The 15,932-nt window shown below is 45.8% G+C and overlaps 1 protein-coding gene across 1 annotated transcript; it reads left to right on the top strand.

Moving 5' to 3' along the window:
• Positions 1–8,503: 8,503 nt before the first annotated feature.
• ERCC6L (ERCC excision repair 6 like, spindle assembly checkpoint helicase) lies at positions 8,504–14,730 on the top strand. Its single transcript, XM_038417704.2, has 2 exons — positions 8,504–8,650; positions 10,533–14,730. Exons 1-2 carry the CDS (start codon positions 8,514–8,516, stop codon positions 14,332–14,334), a joined length of 3,939 nt encoding a protein of 1,312 aa, XP_038273632.2. The 5' UTR covers positions 8,504–8,513; the 3' UTR covers positions 14,335–14,730.
• The last annotated feature ends 1,202 nt before the right edge of the window (positions 14,731–15,932 follow it).

The raw sequence follows: 15,932 nt of genomic DNA, 5'->3' as shown, positions 1-15,932 counted from the left end.
GTTTCATGTTCTCTGTGTGTGTGTATATAAATCTCTCCTCTGTTTTTTCCACCAAATGCATCCGATGAAGTGAGCTGTAGCTCACGAAAGCTTATGCTCTAATAAATTTGTTAGTCTCTAAGGTGCCACAAGTACTCCTTTTCTTTTTGTCTTATTCAAGTAAGTATGAAGGAATTAAATTAGTTTTTATTATTGTAGGCTAAAGTGTTCCTGGAACCACCAATCCCCCAAGGTGTTGTTTGTTTTTTTTAATTGTGTGAGAAGATGTAAAAGGTGAAAGAGTGGACAGGTATTTCAGGGGAAGCTCTTCCTGGTGTGGAGACTTTGCAAACAGGCAGCTGGATCTCCACCCGGCTCTCTTTGGCTGCTTCTTTTCCTGCTGTTGCATCAGCTCCTGCTCTGGGATAGGTTTCAGAGTAGCAGCCGTGTTAGTCTGTATTCACAGAAAGAAAAGGAGTATTTGTGGCACCTTTCATAGAATAGAATAGAATACCATGGTTGGAAGGGACCTCAGGAGGTCATCTAGTCCAACCCACTGCTCAAAGTAGGACCAATCCCCAATTTTTGCCCCAGATCCCTAAATGGCCCGAGACTAACAAATTTATTTGAGCATAAGCTTTCGTGATCTACAGCATCCGATAAAGTGAGCTGTAGCTCACGAAAGCTTATGCTCAAATAAATTTGTTTATCTCTAAGGTGCCACAAGTACTCCTTTTCCTTTTGCTCTGGGATAGTTTCCTTTTCTTAACCTGCAGCAGCCTCTCTTTCTGCTGCCAGTAGTTCTCCCTCTCCAGGTTGCCTTTGTCTTTGTCACTGTGCCTAAGGAGTGCTGTGCTGGGTTTGAAATGCATATTTTGAACAGGGAGGTAGGTAGTTAACTATTGCAACAGCTTCCTGAGGGATTCTCCAAGCACTTGGAGAGTGACTATTTTTCCAAAACATGTACTCTAATACACCACTAGTTGTGCGGGCTGAAGGAGGAATTCCTAATGCCTTGTGTTATGTAGAAGGACAAACTAGATTAGTATAGTGGTCCCTCCTGGTATTAAAATTAATGAACCATCTTGGTCTGTTTCTATAGCGATTTTGTAATGTGGATGGAAACCTCAAACCTCCTCCTGCAAAAAAATGGTTTAGAGGTTGGCTTATGCCCTGATTCACAAGAGTTTAACTCCCTTCCAAATCACTGCATTATTTGATTATTTGGGACCCTCACCACTCTAACTTTGGCTAGCCTTGCTGTACCTTAGAGACTAACAAATTTATCTGAGCATAAGCTTTTGTGAGCTAGAGCTCACTTCATTGGATGCATTTGGTGGAAAATACAGTGGGGAGATTTATATACACACACAGAAAACGTGAAACAATGGGTTTTATCATACACCCTGTAAGGAGAGTGATCAATTAAGATGAGCCATTACCAGCGGGGGTGGGGGAGGAGGAAAACCTTTCATGGTGACAAGCAAGGTGGGCCATTTCCCGCAGTTAACAAGAACGTCTGAGGAACAGTGGGGGGTGGGGTGGGGGGGAAAAATAACATGGGGAAATAGTTTTACTTTGTATAATGACTCATGCACTCCCAGTCTCTATTCAAGCCTAAGTTAATTGTATCCAGTTTGCAAATTAATTCCAATTCAGCAGTCTCTCGCTGGAGTCTGTTTTTGAAGTTTTTTTATTGAAGGATAGCCACTCTCAGGTCTGTAATCAAGTGACAGGAGAGATTGAAGTGTTCTTCGACTGGTTTTTGAATGTTATAATTCTTGACGTCTGATTTGTGTCCATTTATTCTTTTACGTAGAGACTGTCCAGTTTGACCAATGTACATGGCAGAGGGGCATTGCTGGCACATGATGGCATATATCACATTGGTAGATGCGCAGGTGAACGAGCCTCTGATAGTGTGGCTGATGTGATTAGGCCCTATGATGGTGTTCCCTGTCCACCATGTGGACAGAGTTGGCAACGGGCTTTGTTGCAAGGATAGGTTCCTGGGTTAATGGTTCTGGGGTATTCTATCTGCTACCCAAGATCCATAAACCTGGAAATCCTGGATGCCCCATCATCTCAGGTATTGGCACCCTGACAGCAGGGTTGTCTGGCTATGTAGACTCCCTCCTCAGGCCCTACGTTACCAGGACTCCCAGCTATCTTCGAGAAACCACTGACTTCCTGAGGAAACTACAATCCATCGGTGATCTTCCTAAAAACACCATCCTAGCCACTATGGATGTAGAAGCCCTCTACACCAACATTCCACACAAAGATGGACTAGAAGCCGTCAGGAACAGTATCCCGGATAATGTCACGGCTAACCTGGTGGCTGAACTTTGTGACTTTGCCCTCACCCATAACTATTTCACATTTGGGGACAATGTATATCTTCAAATCAGCGGCACTGCGATGGGTACCCGCATGGCCCCACAGTATGCCAACATTTTTATGGCTGACTTAGAACAACGCTTCCTCAGCTCTCGTCCCCTAATGCCCCTACTCTACTTGCGCTACATTGATGACATCTTCATCATCTGGACCCATGGAAAAGAAGTCCTTGAGGAATTCCACCATGATTTCAACAATTTCCATCCCACCATCAACCTCAGCCTGGACCAGTCCACGCAAGAGATCCACTTCCTGGACAATACGGTGCTACTAAGCGATGGTCACATAAACACCACCCTATATCAGAAACCTGCTGACCGCTATTCCTATCTACATGCCTCTAGCTTTCATCCAGATCACATCACACGATCCATTGTCTACAGCCAAGCTCTACGATATAATCGCATTTGCTCCAACCCCTCAGACAGAGACAAACACCTACAAGATCTCTATCATGCATTCTTATAACTATAATACCCACCTGCGGAAGTGAAGAAACAGATTGACAGAGCCAGAAGAGTACCCAGAAGTTACCTACTACAGGACAGGCCCAACAAAGAAAATAACAGAACGCCACTAGCCATTACCTTCAGCCCCCAACTAAAACCTCTCCAGTGCATCATCAAGGATCTACAACCTATCCTGAAGGATGACCCATCACTCTCACAGATCTTGGGAGACAGGCCAGTCCTTGCTTACAGATAGCCCCCCAACCTGAAGCAAATACTCACCAGCAACCACATACCACACAATAGAACCACTAACCCAGGAACCTATCCTTGCAACAAAGCCCGTTGCCAACTCTGTCCACATAGCTATTCAGGGGACACCATCATAGGGCCTAATCACATCAGCCACACTATCAGAGGCTCGTTCACCTGCGCATCTACCAATGTGATATATGCCATCATGTGCCAGTAATGCCCCTCTGCTATGTACATTGGTCAAACTGGACAGTCTCTACGTAAAAGAATAAATGGACACAAATCAGACGTCAAGAATTATAACATTCAAAAACCAGTTGGAGAACACTTCAATCTCTCCGGTTACTTGATTACAGACCTGAGAGTGGCTATCCTTCAACAAAAAAACTTCAAAAACAGACTCCAGTGAGAGACTGCTGAATTGGAATTAATTTGCAAACTGGATACAATTAATTTAGGCTTGAATAGAGACTGGGAGTGCATGAGTCATTACACAAAGTAAAACTATTTCCCCATGTTATTTCTCCCCCTCCACCCCACCCCACCCCCTACTGTTCCTCAGACGTTCTTGTTAACTGCTAGAAATGGCCCACCTTGCTTGTCACCATGAAAGGTTTTCCTCCTTTCCCCCTTCCCCCCCCCTGCTGGTGATGGCTCATCTTAAGTGATCACTCTCCTTACAGTGTGTATGATAAAACCCATTGTTTCACGTTCTCTGTGTGTGTATATAAATCTCCCCACTGTATTTTCCACCGAATGCATCCGATGAAGTGAGCTGTAGCTCACGAAAGCTTATGCTCGAATAAATTTGTTAGTCTCTAAGGTGTCACAAGTACTCCTTTTCTTTTTGTGAATACAGACTAACACGACTGCTACTCTGAAACTAGTCTTGCTATGCAACACTGCTTTGATCACTGCTAAGCTCTTGGCCTCCATGGCACCTCCTAATGCTGCTGCCATTCCTTTGCTGAGTGCTCATTATGGATGGATCCTGGGGTCCAGGGGTCCTGATGAGTTGCAAGGCACATTGTTTTAGGAAGATAAACTGTTGGGAAGCCCATTGGTGTCACATGAGTCACTGTGTTGGCAGAAGTGGACAGGCAGGAGGGCTGTCCTGAAATAAATCATCCACATGCCATTGGGATGAGTGGGACAGTTCCTGTCCCTCGTAGTTACATCGTCAGTGGCTTGTGCACATGAGGAAGTCATGGCTTGGTGGGACTGTGAGATCACAAGAAGCTCCCCTTTCCCCTCTCCCTACCCCCCTTCCCCTGCCTGTTACTTATTGGTGACTGGCAGGATACTGAGGTCACAGGTACTTGGCAGAGAGGCTGGCCCTTGCTCAAGAAGCAGAGCAGTTGTTTGTGACTGACCTTGAATTCTGAATCTGAACCTTGAAGCCTTACTGAACAACTCCATATCACTGGCTTGTGATCACTGTGCCATCCACACCCAAGCTGTTGGAGAAATGGCAGAACCTTTCATTGCAAATTGACTCAGGCCCATGAGGGAAATGATCAAACAGGGTCCTGACATGCAGCTTACTCAGTAAAACAAGGTTCTCCCTCAGTGACCAGTCAGTGAACAACCCCAACGGGACCATGTTAGTGGCTGAAGATGTACAAATGCAGGAGATAGCTCTGGCACTGACAGCATGGGCCAAATCACTGCAGCCCAGCAGGCCACATCCTGCAGCTAGGTGCCTACTGTTACTATACTGATCTGGGACACCCTGCTACACACACACACACCCACCCTTGTGTTACATGCACACATGTGCGTGCACATCACAACCAGGCTCTGAAGTTTTTCACTGTGCTGTTTGATATGTTACAGTCTCTCTCTCTAAATAGTTGTGGAAAGTTAGTTATTCATGATTGCGAGAGTGAGGGGCTGATAGCATGGACAAGAGCCAGGTACAGGATGTACCACAGGAGGGTGCTATGCATGCTGCTCAGTGCACCTGAATCCTGGCCTCATAGCATCCCTGTAAGCGTAGTCTTGGGCTCCCAGAAAAGCTCTACCCTCACATCTGTCCTGAGATACAGCAGTGCATATGTCCTCCAAACTGTGGCCAGTGCAAACACTATCCAGGGCCACAGCACTCCCGCCTGTTTCCATCTTGGTCCTGTGACGTGGTATACCAGGCCTTCTCTGCCCCTGCTGGAGTTGTCACTGCCCTGACACACCTACCCAAGGAGAATTGTCACCTAGGAAAGAGGGGCAGTGAGTTCAGAACTCCAAGTGGTCTCCTAGAGAGACCACTTGAGCTTTGGTACTGGCAGAACCAACAAGACTTGGTCCTCTGGTGGCTAGAAGGGCTGGGAGGAGGCAGTAGCCAATCAGGACCCATCAGGCAAGATAAGAAGGCTTGCCTACTTCTTAAGGGAGAGGGCTGGGTCGCTGGGTGGTGGTTGAGCAGATCAGCTGCCTGGTCTTACCCCAAAATCACCTGGGTCAGGGCCTCAAAATCCAACAGCACCTTTGATTAAAGTGTGCAACAAACCATTTATTTTTGTTGTGCTGTTAAAAGCTCAGGTGACTGTTTTTTAGCTGAATTTCAACTAGCTGTTACTGCACTGATCTAACAGTACAAGACTAACACATAGATGCCTGGCTCCTGGTGATTTAGGCCAGGTTCCCACAAACCTTTGCTAATGCACCTCAATCCTGATTTGCAGCTCCTGTCAGTGCCTCTGACTCCCAGCCTGCTGTGCTCTCCCTGCCACTGAGTCTTTTTTGCGCCTCTTATATTATTCAAAGTCCATTGTCTCTGTCTGAAGAGCCAGGAAGTCTTCCTGGGGTGCAAATTCTGTTGAGTGGTCTTCTCCCCCACTCATTTAATTTGATGGCTTTGTTTACCTTATACGTAAACACACTTTAATTGTTCTTTGCCTGTAACCAAGCCTGTCAGAAAGGTAAATACACATTCACTTGTCTAGGGCAGGCTGGTTTTCTTAAGAACATATTTCCAGTACACATCTATAACTCATGCACAACCCATACATACATCATGCAATGATTTTGGGACCAGTGTGTCACCAGTTTACATATCATACCTTACATGACACCTTTGGGATATATCTTATGATAAGAGTGTGTTGAGGCAATTAATGTGTTATACACCAATAAAATAAAAACCAGCAGGATCTTATTAAAGGGGAAAAGGCAAAATGCCACATTTATTGTGAATACAGAAAGAATCATAGTAAGCAGTTAGTTATAGCTATAACATTTCATTCAGTTTCATATTTATTCACACATTCATTCATATACACACACACACACAGGTTCTGCAAGGTTGTTATCATAGTTACCAGCCTTAAAGTTGCTCATGCCAAGCCACTGGCCAGGTGGCCTGGACATGAGGAGGGATCAGGGCCTTGTCAGATGCTCATCTGATGCTCCTGGAAGTTGGTTTGCAGAATCAGACCCCAAAGTTCTCACTTTCTAGAGTACATTTTTATAGGAATTTATTCCTATGCCAGTCTATGGGAATGGCTTCATCATGCTGTTGCTGAATCAATCAGCAGATGGCACATTCCTGATGGCTCTGTGCTGCCAGATGTTATCTTGTTCTTTGGTTCTCCCATCTTGGAGGCTGTTGGGTGGATTCCAGTCTGCCCTCCAGGGGTCCTCTGGTTATTTCCACTTGACGCCTTCTTCAGCCGATGGACACTGAATTCTTAGGCTAGCACTTCCCTGATCATTCAGTTATTATCCACACCAACCATCCATCCACATACATCCTCTATCTCTATTTTAATCACAATTGTTAACAAAGCAAGATGAATACAACAAAAGGGCGGGGAGTCTCTGGGTGCTGTTTCTGTTGTTACAGAGTATTGCTTTGAGTCTCTCTCTGTGTGAAAAGAAAAGGAGTACCGGTGGCACCTTAGAGACTAACAAATTTATTAGAGCATAAGCTTTCGTGAGCTACAGCTCACTTCATCGGATGCATTTAGTCTCTAAGGTGCCACCGGTACTCCTTTTCTTTTTGCGAATACAGACTAACACGGCTGCTACTCTGAAATCTCTCTGTGTGATTAGTTACAAAGAATTGCTTTGAGAACAGACTCTGTCTTAGAATGTACTAACACAATTAGCAGCTTGCAGAGAGGGAGAGAAACAGTACCAAAAACCAAGAGACCTCTTAATTAGTAATACCCTGGAATTTAAACTATGGGGAATCAAACTCATTTGTGATTTTAATACAGAACTACTTTAATATGATCCAACAAATGTATCAGGTTTGAGGTGAGTTACACTATGGGGAACCCTCTACTAGTTGGCATTGAGAGGTTCCTGGGGTCACAGAAGCCCCAGGATGAAGCAATCCCAGTTGGTTTGTCTCCTGCATGACTGGAGAATCCAGCATCAAGAGACAGAGTAGATGCTATGCTGCTGCATAGGCCTCTGGCGTTTCTTGGTACCAGGGGCCCTGGAACTAGGGGTGCAGTAGCACCCCCAGCTTGAAGCGGTTTTCCTGATATCCTGGGGCTTACAGGTTTGTTTAATAACTTTCAGCACCCCCACTATACAAATTGTTCCAATGCCACTGCCTGGTACGGAGAGATTCCCCTGCTGCTGCGGTTGTATCATCGAAGGGGTCAGCCTTAATGGCCCAGGCACCAGTACCAGGGTCGATAACCCTTGGCTAGGTTCTGGGCAGCGTCTCTTCACAGGGGATGCGTTGCCTTGTGCTCCTGCTTGTTTTCTGATGGACAGTACAAGGGACTTTTACCTCCTAGAGTGGCTTGGCTCCTTTGAGGAATGCGGTCTGTGTTTCTTTCTCTGCACTGGACAAGGGGCTCCGGGCTGACTCTCCACAACGTCTGGAGGGGCACTCCTAAGTGAGCTAGAGGTACTCAGTACCTGCCCGCCGCAGGAAGGTGTGACACTGGCAGACCAGGAGGCAGCTCAGGCCAAAGCCCCAGGACAACTCACTTGTGTATTAATAATATAGGTCAAAGGGATTGTTAAGCATATAACAGCGTAGTTGAAACTTCATGAAAACAAACGGGATGGTACTTGCATTGTTTTTACTTCTGTGCAGCCGGTAGTAATAATGTAGTAGCAAACATTTACGTTGTGTATACCCCTGTAACTAAACAACCCAGCAAACAGGAAGACGCCTTGGGCCATAGGCCGCGACACCGTGGGTGCCGCGGGGCTGCAGCAGCCATGGGGAAAAATTAGCTGGGGCTCCACCCCCACCAGCAGCCGAGTTCCCCCCGCCTGAAAACCTTGGGACAGGGGCGGGGGCGGGGAACCTTTCTTCTACCATGGCCCATTGACCCACAGAAAATATCAATCGCGCCCGCAGCCCCCGCGCTTTTCCTCCCGCCCCCTTGCCAGGGCTCACGGCGGCTCTTCCCTTTGCGGCGGCCGAGAAGCGCCCATTGGCTGATGTTCCCGGCTGTCATTTGCATGCCGCGGGGGATAGGCTGGCGGGGCGGCCCCGCCCGGGGCGGGCATTTTGAATGGCCGTGCGGCGGCTGGCGCGTCTCCGTCTCCCTTCCGCAGCGCGCCATGGCGGGGCCCGGCCCGGCGGGGCTCTACGAGAGGTGAGGCCGGGTTACCGGCAGGCTGGGCTGGCGTCTGCCCTGAGGCGCTGGGAGCGGCCCGTTTCCCTCGCTCCGCCTCAGTCTGGCGTGTGAGCAGGGACAGGGCTGGGGCCTCCTGGGTTCGCCGCTGATCGGCCGCTGCGCGGGGCAGAGCCGACAGCCCCGCCGGTCCGCAGTGGGGCTCACGGAGCTCTACCGCCATCTCCTGTCGTACGGAGGGGAAACTGAGGCACGGAGCGGCTACTTGCCCCAGGACACCCAGCGGAGAACCTGGCATGGTCCCAGGCCCGTGCTCCTTCCGCTGGGAGGCGGGGCTGGTCTGTGATTGCTCACAGAAATCCTCCCCCCCCCCCCCCGCTCTGGGTCCCAAACCCTGACCGCTTTATGGCAGGCTGCCGTTCTCCCCTCCCCCTCCTGAGCTATGAGCTGGCCCTGCAGAAACCAGTGACACGTCTCAAGTTGCTCCTTGCTGCCTCCTGTTCTGTGCTGCTGTGCACACATGTCTGTCACAGACTATTGCTGGAGGGCCTCACGCTACCTGGTTATGTAGCCTAAACTGCACACTGAGCTGGGCCCCTCGTTCCCTCTCCCCACGCCCAGCTGGGACTCCTGCACCTGCTTCAGCCAGGCTTCCCCAGCCATTTGTTACCTTCATTCCCTGCACCCCAGATCCCAGCTCACATGGAGGGGCAGGGAGAAGGACTCACATCCCAGGGGGAGCAGGATTCCCCAGACTTCCCTATATGTAACAAGTAGGGCTCCCCATCTCCCTGCAGCAGGGTAGGGCTTCCCTAATCCCAGCACACAAGGAAGGGGAGACTTCAAAGGTGACAGCCCCACCCTTAAACCCCCAACTTCCTCTGCTACACCTCATATTCCCCAACCTCTCCTGTCTTCTCCCCTCCTACTCCCCCAGTCCTTCACCTGATCTCCCCAACTCCTCTTCCCTCCTCTCCCACCCATTCCCATTTATCTACCTGCTATAATACTCCCATTGCTCACTACAAACCCAAACCCCTCTTCCCACATACTCTTGCATCCCTAATCATCGTCCCTTCCCAGTGACTGTTTGGGAGTATTTTGCTGTACTTAGATTACATTTCCGCAAAATAGAAATCGCACTCTGGTGGAGGCAGACTAGAGCAGTATGCCTGCTTTTTTCACTTCAGATATTAAACTGGGTTGGATTTGAAGAACAGTGTGTGGGGTGGTGCACAGATTTGATGATTACAACATATCCTCACAGACCGCCAGGTCCTGTGATATGGAAGTGGATTTCCTCTTTGCACATGTTCACTAATTCTGTAGGTGCGTAAATGGGCATGTGAGCTGTATTGTGTAAGAGTGGACTCGCAAACTCTTTCAAATAATGTTTTGTTTGACTCCTCCCCCCCGGGCTGTTGGGTGCCATGTGCTCTGTTGGGGTACCCTCAAGTGTTTTTGACCCTGATGTGGTGATCTGAGTCCTGGTTTTGATCTCTATCTGTGGGCAAAAAAAGTGGCCAGACTGTGTCAACTTTAAGAAAAGCTGTTTTGTTTTTGTTTTTTTTTTTCCTTAGCAACCTCTGGATCAAATGCCCCCAAATTTGGATAATTGATTGTATCCTGTGCCCCCCATGAGGAACACTAAATTTCAAGGCAATCCGATTAACTGTGTGGAGTTTAGAGCCCTTAAACAGTCAAGCTTTTAAACAGAAAGCTGGTCTTCACCTTAACTATGGCAGAGTAGCTGTTCTGCTATAATGAAGTTCTTGAACAGTTAATATATTCAAATTGCTATACAAACATCAGACTTAATTATGTTAAAACAAATGGACTTGTGCATGTTTGTGTTAATTATTTGACTCCTGCAAACACTGCTCCTTTGTTTTGTGTTCTACAGGTATGTGACTCAGGCAAAAGAAGAGGCCAGGAATGGAAATCTGGAAGAGTCTCTTAAACTCTTCAACCTTGCAAATGAAATTCATCCCAGTGAAAAGCTGAGGAGCAGAATCAAAAGGCTTGAGGAAACACTTGTAGAGCTGGCACTTGCCACAGAGGAAGAGGAGGGATTTGTGGATGTATGTAACAGTGGTCTAATGATCTATGGAGAGATGCACAACAAACTCTTTGAGTATCAGAGAGAAGGCGTGGCCTTCCTATACAGCCTCTACCGTGATGGAAGGCAAGGAGGTATACTGGCAGATGACATGGGTTTGGGAAAGACTATCCAGATCATTGCACTCCTTTCTGGGATGTTTGATGCTGAACTCATACAATTTGTACTGCTAGTCATGCCAACCACCCTTGTTAGCAACTGGATGAGAGAGTTTACTAAGTGGACTCCAGGACTGAGGGTGAAAGACTTTCATGGCACCAGCAAGACTGAGCGCAACAGAAAACTAGAGAGAATCCAAAGAAAGAATGGCATAGTGATCACAACGTATCAAATGCTGATCAATAACTGGCAACAGCTTTCTAGCCTTAATGGACGAGAATTTGTCTGGGACTATATTATTCTTGATGAAGCCCATAAAATTAAGTCCCCATCTGCTAAAACCACTAAATCTGTATATGCTATTCCTGCAAAAAATCGCATCCTCCTCACAGGGACACCAGTCCAAAATAATCTGCGTGAGATGTGGTCCTTGTTTGACTTTGCATGTCAGGGGTCCCTCCTAGGAACAGCAAAGACCTTTAAAATGGAATATGAGAATCCTATTACAAGAGCAAGGGAGAAAGATGCGACTCCAGGAGAGAAAGCACTTGGACTTAAGATCTCTGAAAATCTAATGACCATTATAAAGCCATACTTTCTCCGAAGAACTAAAGAAGACATACAAAAGAAGTACAATTCTGACAAAGTTAAAACCCACCTTCCTGAAGATCAGAGTAAGAACATTGCTCCTGTAATGCCCTCTCTTACCAGGAAAAATGACTTCATTGTGTGGGTGTATTTAGCACCAGTTCAAGAAGAAATATACAGGAACTTTCTCTCTTTGGATCATGTGAAGGAGGTGTTAATGACAACGCGGTCGCCTTTGGCTGAGCTGAATGTCTTAAAGAAACTATGTGATCACCCCAGGTTATTGTCAGCACGAGCATGTAGCCAGCTTGGCTTGGAAGGAGGTAGTTACCCTGAGCAGGATGATGAGAATGAAGGGGATGCATTTTCAGGAGCTAACAAAATTGATCATCTCTCTGATGAGATTCTGATTCAAGAGTCTGGGAAATTGATGTTCCTCATGGGACTTCTAGAAAGGCTGCAAGAGGAGGGGCATAGAACTTTGGTATTTTCTCAATCAAGAAAAATGCTGGATATCTTAGAGCGTATTTTAACTCACAGACATTTTAGGACCATGCGTATTGATGGAACAGTGACACACTTAGTGGAACGAGAAAGGAGGATTGGTGTGTTTCAGAGTAATAAGGATTACTCTGTCTTCTTGCTTACTACACAAGTAGGTGGTGTTGGCATAACCTTAACGGCAGCTAGCAGAGTGGTGATCTTTGATCCCAGCTGGAATCCAGCTACTGATGCCCAAGCTGTGGACAGAGCTTATAGGATTGGACAAAAAGAAAACGTAGTGATTTATAGGCTGATTACCTGTGGTACAGTGGAAGAAAAAATATATAGGCGACAAGTCTTCAAGGATTCATTAATAAGACAAACTACTGGTGACAAAAAGAACCCATTTAGGTATTTCACTAAACAGGAATTAAGGGAGCTCTTTATGTTGGGAGACACACGAACCTCTGCAACGCAGATTCAGCTGCAGTCCTTGCATGCCACCCAAAGAAAGACTGACTTAGAGCTGGATGAACATATTGCTTATCTGCACTCGCTGGAAATGTTTGGCATTTCAGATCATGACTTAATGTATACACGAGAAATAGCTCAAGAAGAACAGGCTGAGAATGAAGACGCTCATCAGTATATTCAACAAAGGGTACAGAAGGCCCAAGAGCTGGTCCAGTTAGAATCTCAGCTCAAAGACCAATTGATGGGGAGAATCAAAAGTGATACTGAGGGAGCATGGTTGAGACCAACAGTAGCGTCTTCACAACCAAAAAATAAATCGCCAGAGTTTAACACAAATCACTTTATTTCACCACCTGTATTAGTTGAACCTGCAAATGATGAAGCTGTTGATCTTACAGAGGATGAAGATGTTGCTAATGTCAGTGCTAGAATGACAAGTTTGGTTATTGTGGATCCAGGGGAAGAGAAGCCGGCACAGGATGTGTCTAATATGGATGTTAATGAATTACGTACTAGCAGTAAGGTATTGAAACAATCCAATATACATGAATCTGAACAAAAACTTGATCCAAATTGTATACCATCTTCCCTTGGAGTTTACTCATTTGTTAACAAAGAGAGTCATAGTCCTGAATCAAGAAGACGCTCTCATCACTCACATAGCATAAACGACGTCCAAATTACCTCTTCACTGTTTTCACAGCCTTCGTTTAATGGATCTGTCATTGCCGATGATCCTAAAAGATACAGAAATGCAGAAATGTCACTTCAAACTCATGATTCTTATGACCCAGAAGATGATGGGAATGAAAATCCTGAGCTAGCTTCTCCAGGAGCATCCAAAAGTCTATTGAATGTCATGTCAGAATTCCCTAGTGGACTCCAGAAGTCTCATGTGAGTGAAGCCAGTTTGGAGGCTATATCTGTCGCATCTTCTCAGTATCAGGCTGACTTCAATCTTGTTTTGGAAGACTCTGAAGATGGAAAGCAAGATGTCTCAAAAGGGGAAAAATTAATGGAGTACACACAAAACACAGGCTTTCATCTCCAAGTAGGAAACCATGGCAGTTCTGCAACGAATTCTTGGGTAAGAAAAGATGAGGATGACTTTGGGAATTCCTGTAACATAGCCATGGATAATCTAAATGACTCTCTACCAGTGAGTGAAGCCTTGATGGAAAGTGGTGATGACATGCCTATTGGCAAAAAGAAGCAGGCTAGAAGAATTGTTTCTGATAGTGAAGATGAAGATAATTCAGTCATGATTTTGGATGAAAATCTGCCTGAAAAAATGTCCTCGCCCTTAAACAGCCCTCTATGTCCATCTTTGATGGGGATTAGTTCATCTACTCCTAAATGTGATAAATCTATAGTAAACCCCATTTTTTCGCCAAGAGGAAACAGGTCTACAGCTTCTAGAAGATCTCTTATTACTGTAGCGTTGGACCAGGTTGAGGATATTGAAGAAACCATAGGAGCTCTCAACCAAACAGAGGATAGTGATGAGGTGCAAGAAGAACTTGTGGTAGAAGAAGCTGAAGAGCATAGTGTGGAGCCTGAGGAAGAACCGATTGGAGAAACACTTGATACAGAAGGTACAACTAGTTATTTAGATGATACAGAATCTGTCATATCTGAGGCGGATGATATTGAGGAAGAGCCTCAAGAGGAATCGACTGGTGATCCTGAGCTGCTATCTGGTGAGCAAATGGACTGCTTTTCAAAGGAGAGTGCAGGCCAAAAAGATAATCAGACTACTGTGGATTCTATTTATGCACCAGATAATTATGATGCCCTGATAGAGTGTGGGAAGAAACTGAAAGACAATGGAAAACTACAAGATGCATTGAACTGTTTCCTGCAAGCTCTTGACATAAAAAATGGAGATCCTGAAATTCTGCTTATAACTTTAAATTTGTATAAACAACTATCGCAGAAGTGAGGATTTGGTTACAAGTCAATTCCCAAAAGAACAATCACAAACCCAATCTCACTTTTTCTGAGGGGAAGGACCCAAAAAAACCACCTTTTATCTAAGCTACCAAATTGACTTGGATAATGGACAAGATTTGACTTTTTAAAAGGCTGGCACAGACAGAAGCTACAGTGAGATGAGACTAAAACTATAAAAGAGACTTGGGAGGTAAACATACTCAATTTTTTTTTAAAGAGGCTAGAACAAATTTTACAATTGCATCTCTGTGAGCAAGATATTGTTTCAAGAACAGTTTGTAACTACCACTTGGGTGCTGGAGAGAAGGGTATTAATTTTGCATGCAGTTCACAAAGACAAAAAGTCACTAATTATATGTTTAAAGTTTAAAAAAAGAGAAAATTACTTCATGTCTGTTTTACTTGCAGTATGCTAACTTGCCTCTGTTTTATACTTTTCCCTTCAAGTTTGGTCAATACATTTTGTCCCTTCATAGACCCAAGTGAAGAGGGAGGCTTGATTACTAAAGCATGGAAAACTATTTGGCTTTACATTGCAGCCTATGTCGGTCCTTGAGGCATGTGCTCATCTGATTTAATGCTGGGAAACTACTGTTACTGCTGGGCCCCTGAACTGGACTAGTACAAGGGTTCTTTGGTACCCATTGCTACTCACTTGTGTCCCTGATGTTATGTCTCATTAACTATGTTAGGAGTGCTGTGTATCTGCCCCAACCTTCCTGTGGGGGGATTACTGAACTTTTCATCTTGGCACAGACACCTGCAGAACAGTCAGGAGTAGCTTCAACCCATCCAGCTACTGCTGTGGATTTAAGTTGCCTTTCCTGGGAAGATGGGAGAGAGCAAAGCACTGCCACATTGGGAGCATCTGGTGGTGGGAGCAGGCTGGTACACTGTCTTGGTAAATGCTGCCTCGTCCTATGGCTACCCCTCTAGCTGTTGGGGAGGGGGGATGTGGGACAAGAGCTCTTTTCCTAAATCCTTGTAGCCAAAATACACGTTTGTTGTAATTTGAGCTACATCTCTTTCCAGGGTTAGGCTCATGCTCTGACATGAACTCAAATGTGGGACTAGGCAATAATCAGCATGTCCCCTCCCATAAGAGGCTCAAATGAGAACAAGCCTCCTGGCTGCTGTGCCCCCTTGCAGTCTGTTTGGAAGATCAGATGTGCCTTCTCCCCATACCACATTAAGGGGGGCATCTGTCTGAGCATAGTTACTAAAGAGTCATTCACTTGTTTATTGAATAAAAACAAGGAGTCCTTGTGGCACCTTAGAGACTAAAACATTTATCTGGGCATGGGCTGTAGCCCAGTTTTCAGCCTTTGCTTAGCCAGACCAGACCAACATCCAAGCAGGAATTAACTTAAATTTCACTTGTGTGGACTGCATTTGTAGTTGTCTTGTGCTGTGAGACAATAGGTCTGTGACTTTTGCCAGAGATAGTGAGCAGCCATGCATCTTGATGATCAGAGTCTCTGAAAACTAGGCACAAGGATGTCCTAAGCTTGGTTGCCAGTTTCATAGATTCCAAGGCCAGCAGGGACCATTATGATGATCTGCTCTGATCTCCTGTATAACACAGGC

The sequence above is a fragment of the Dermochelys coriacea genome, chromosome 9, assembly GCF_009764565.3.
Source record: "Dermochelys coriacea isolate rDerCor1 chromosome 9, rDerCor1.pri.v4, whole genome shotgun sequence".
In the NCBI taxonomy this organism is placed as follows: Eukaryota; Metazoa; Chordata; order Testudines; family Dermochelyidae; genus Dermochelys; species Dermochelys coriacea.
This window is presented reverse-complemented; position numbering and strand designations above follow the sequence as displayed.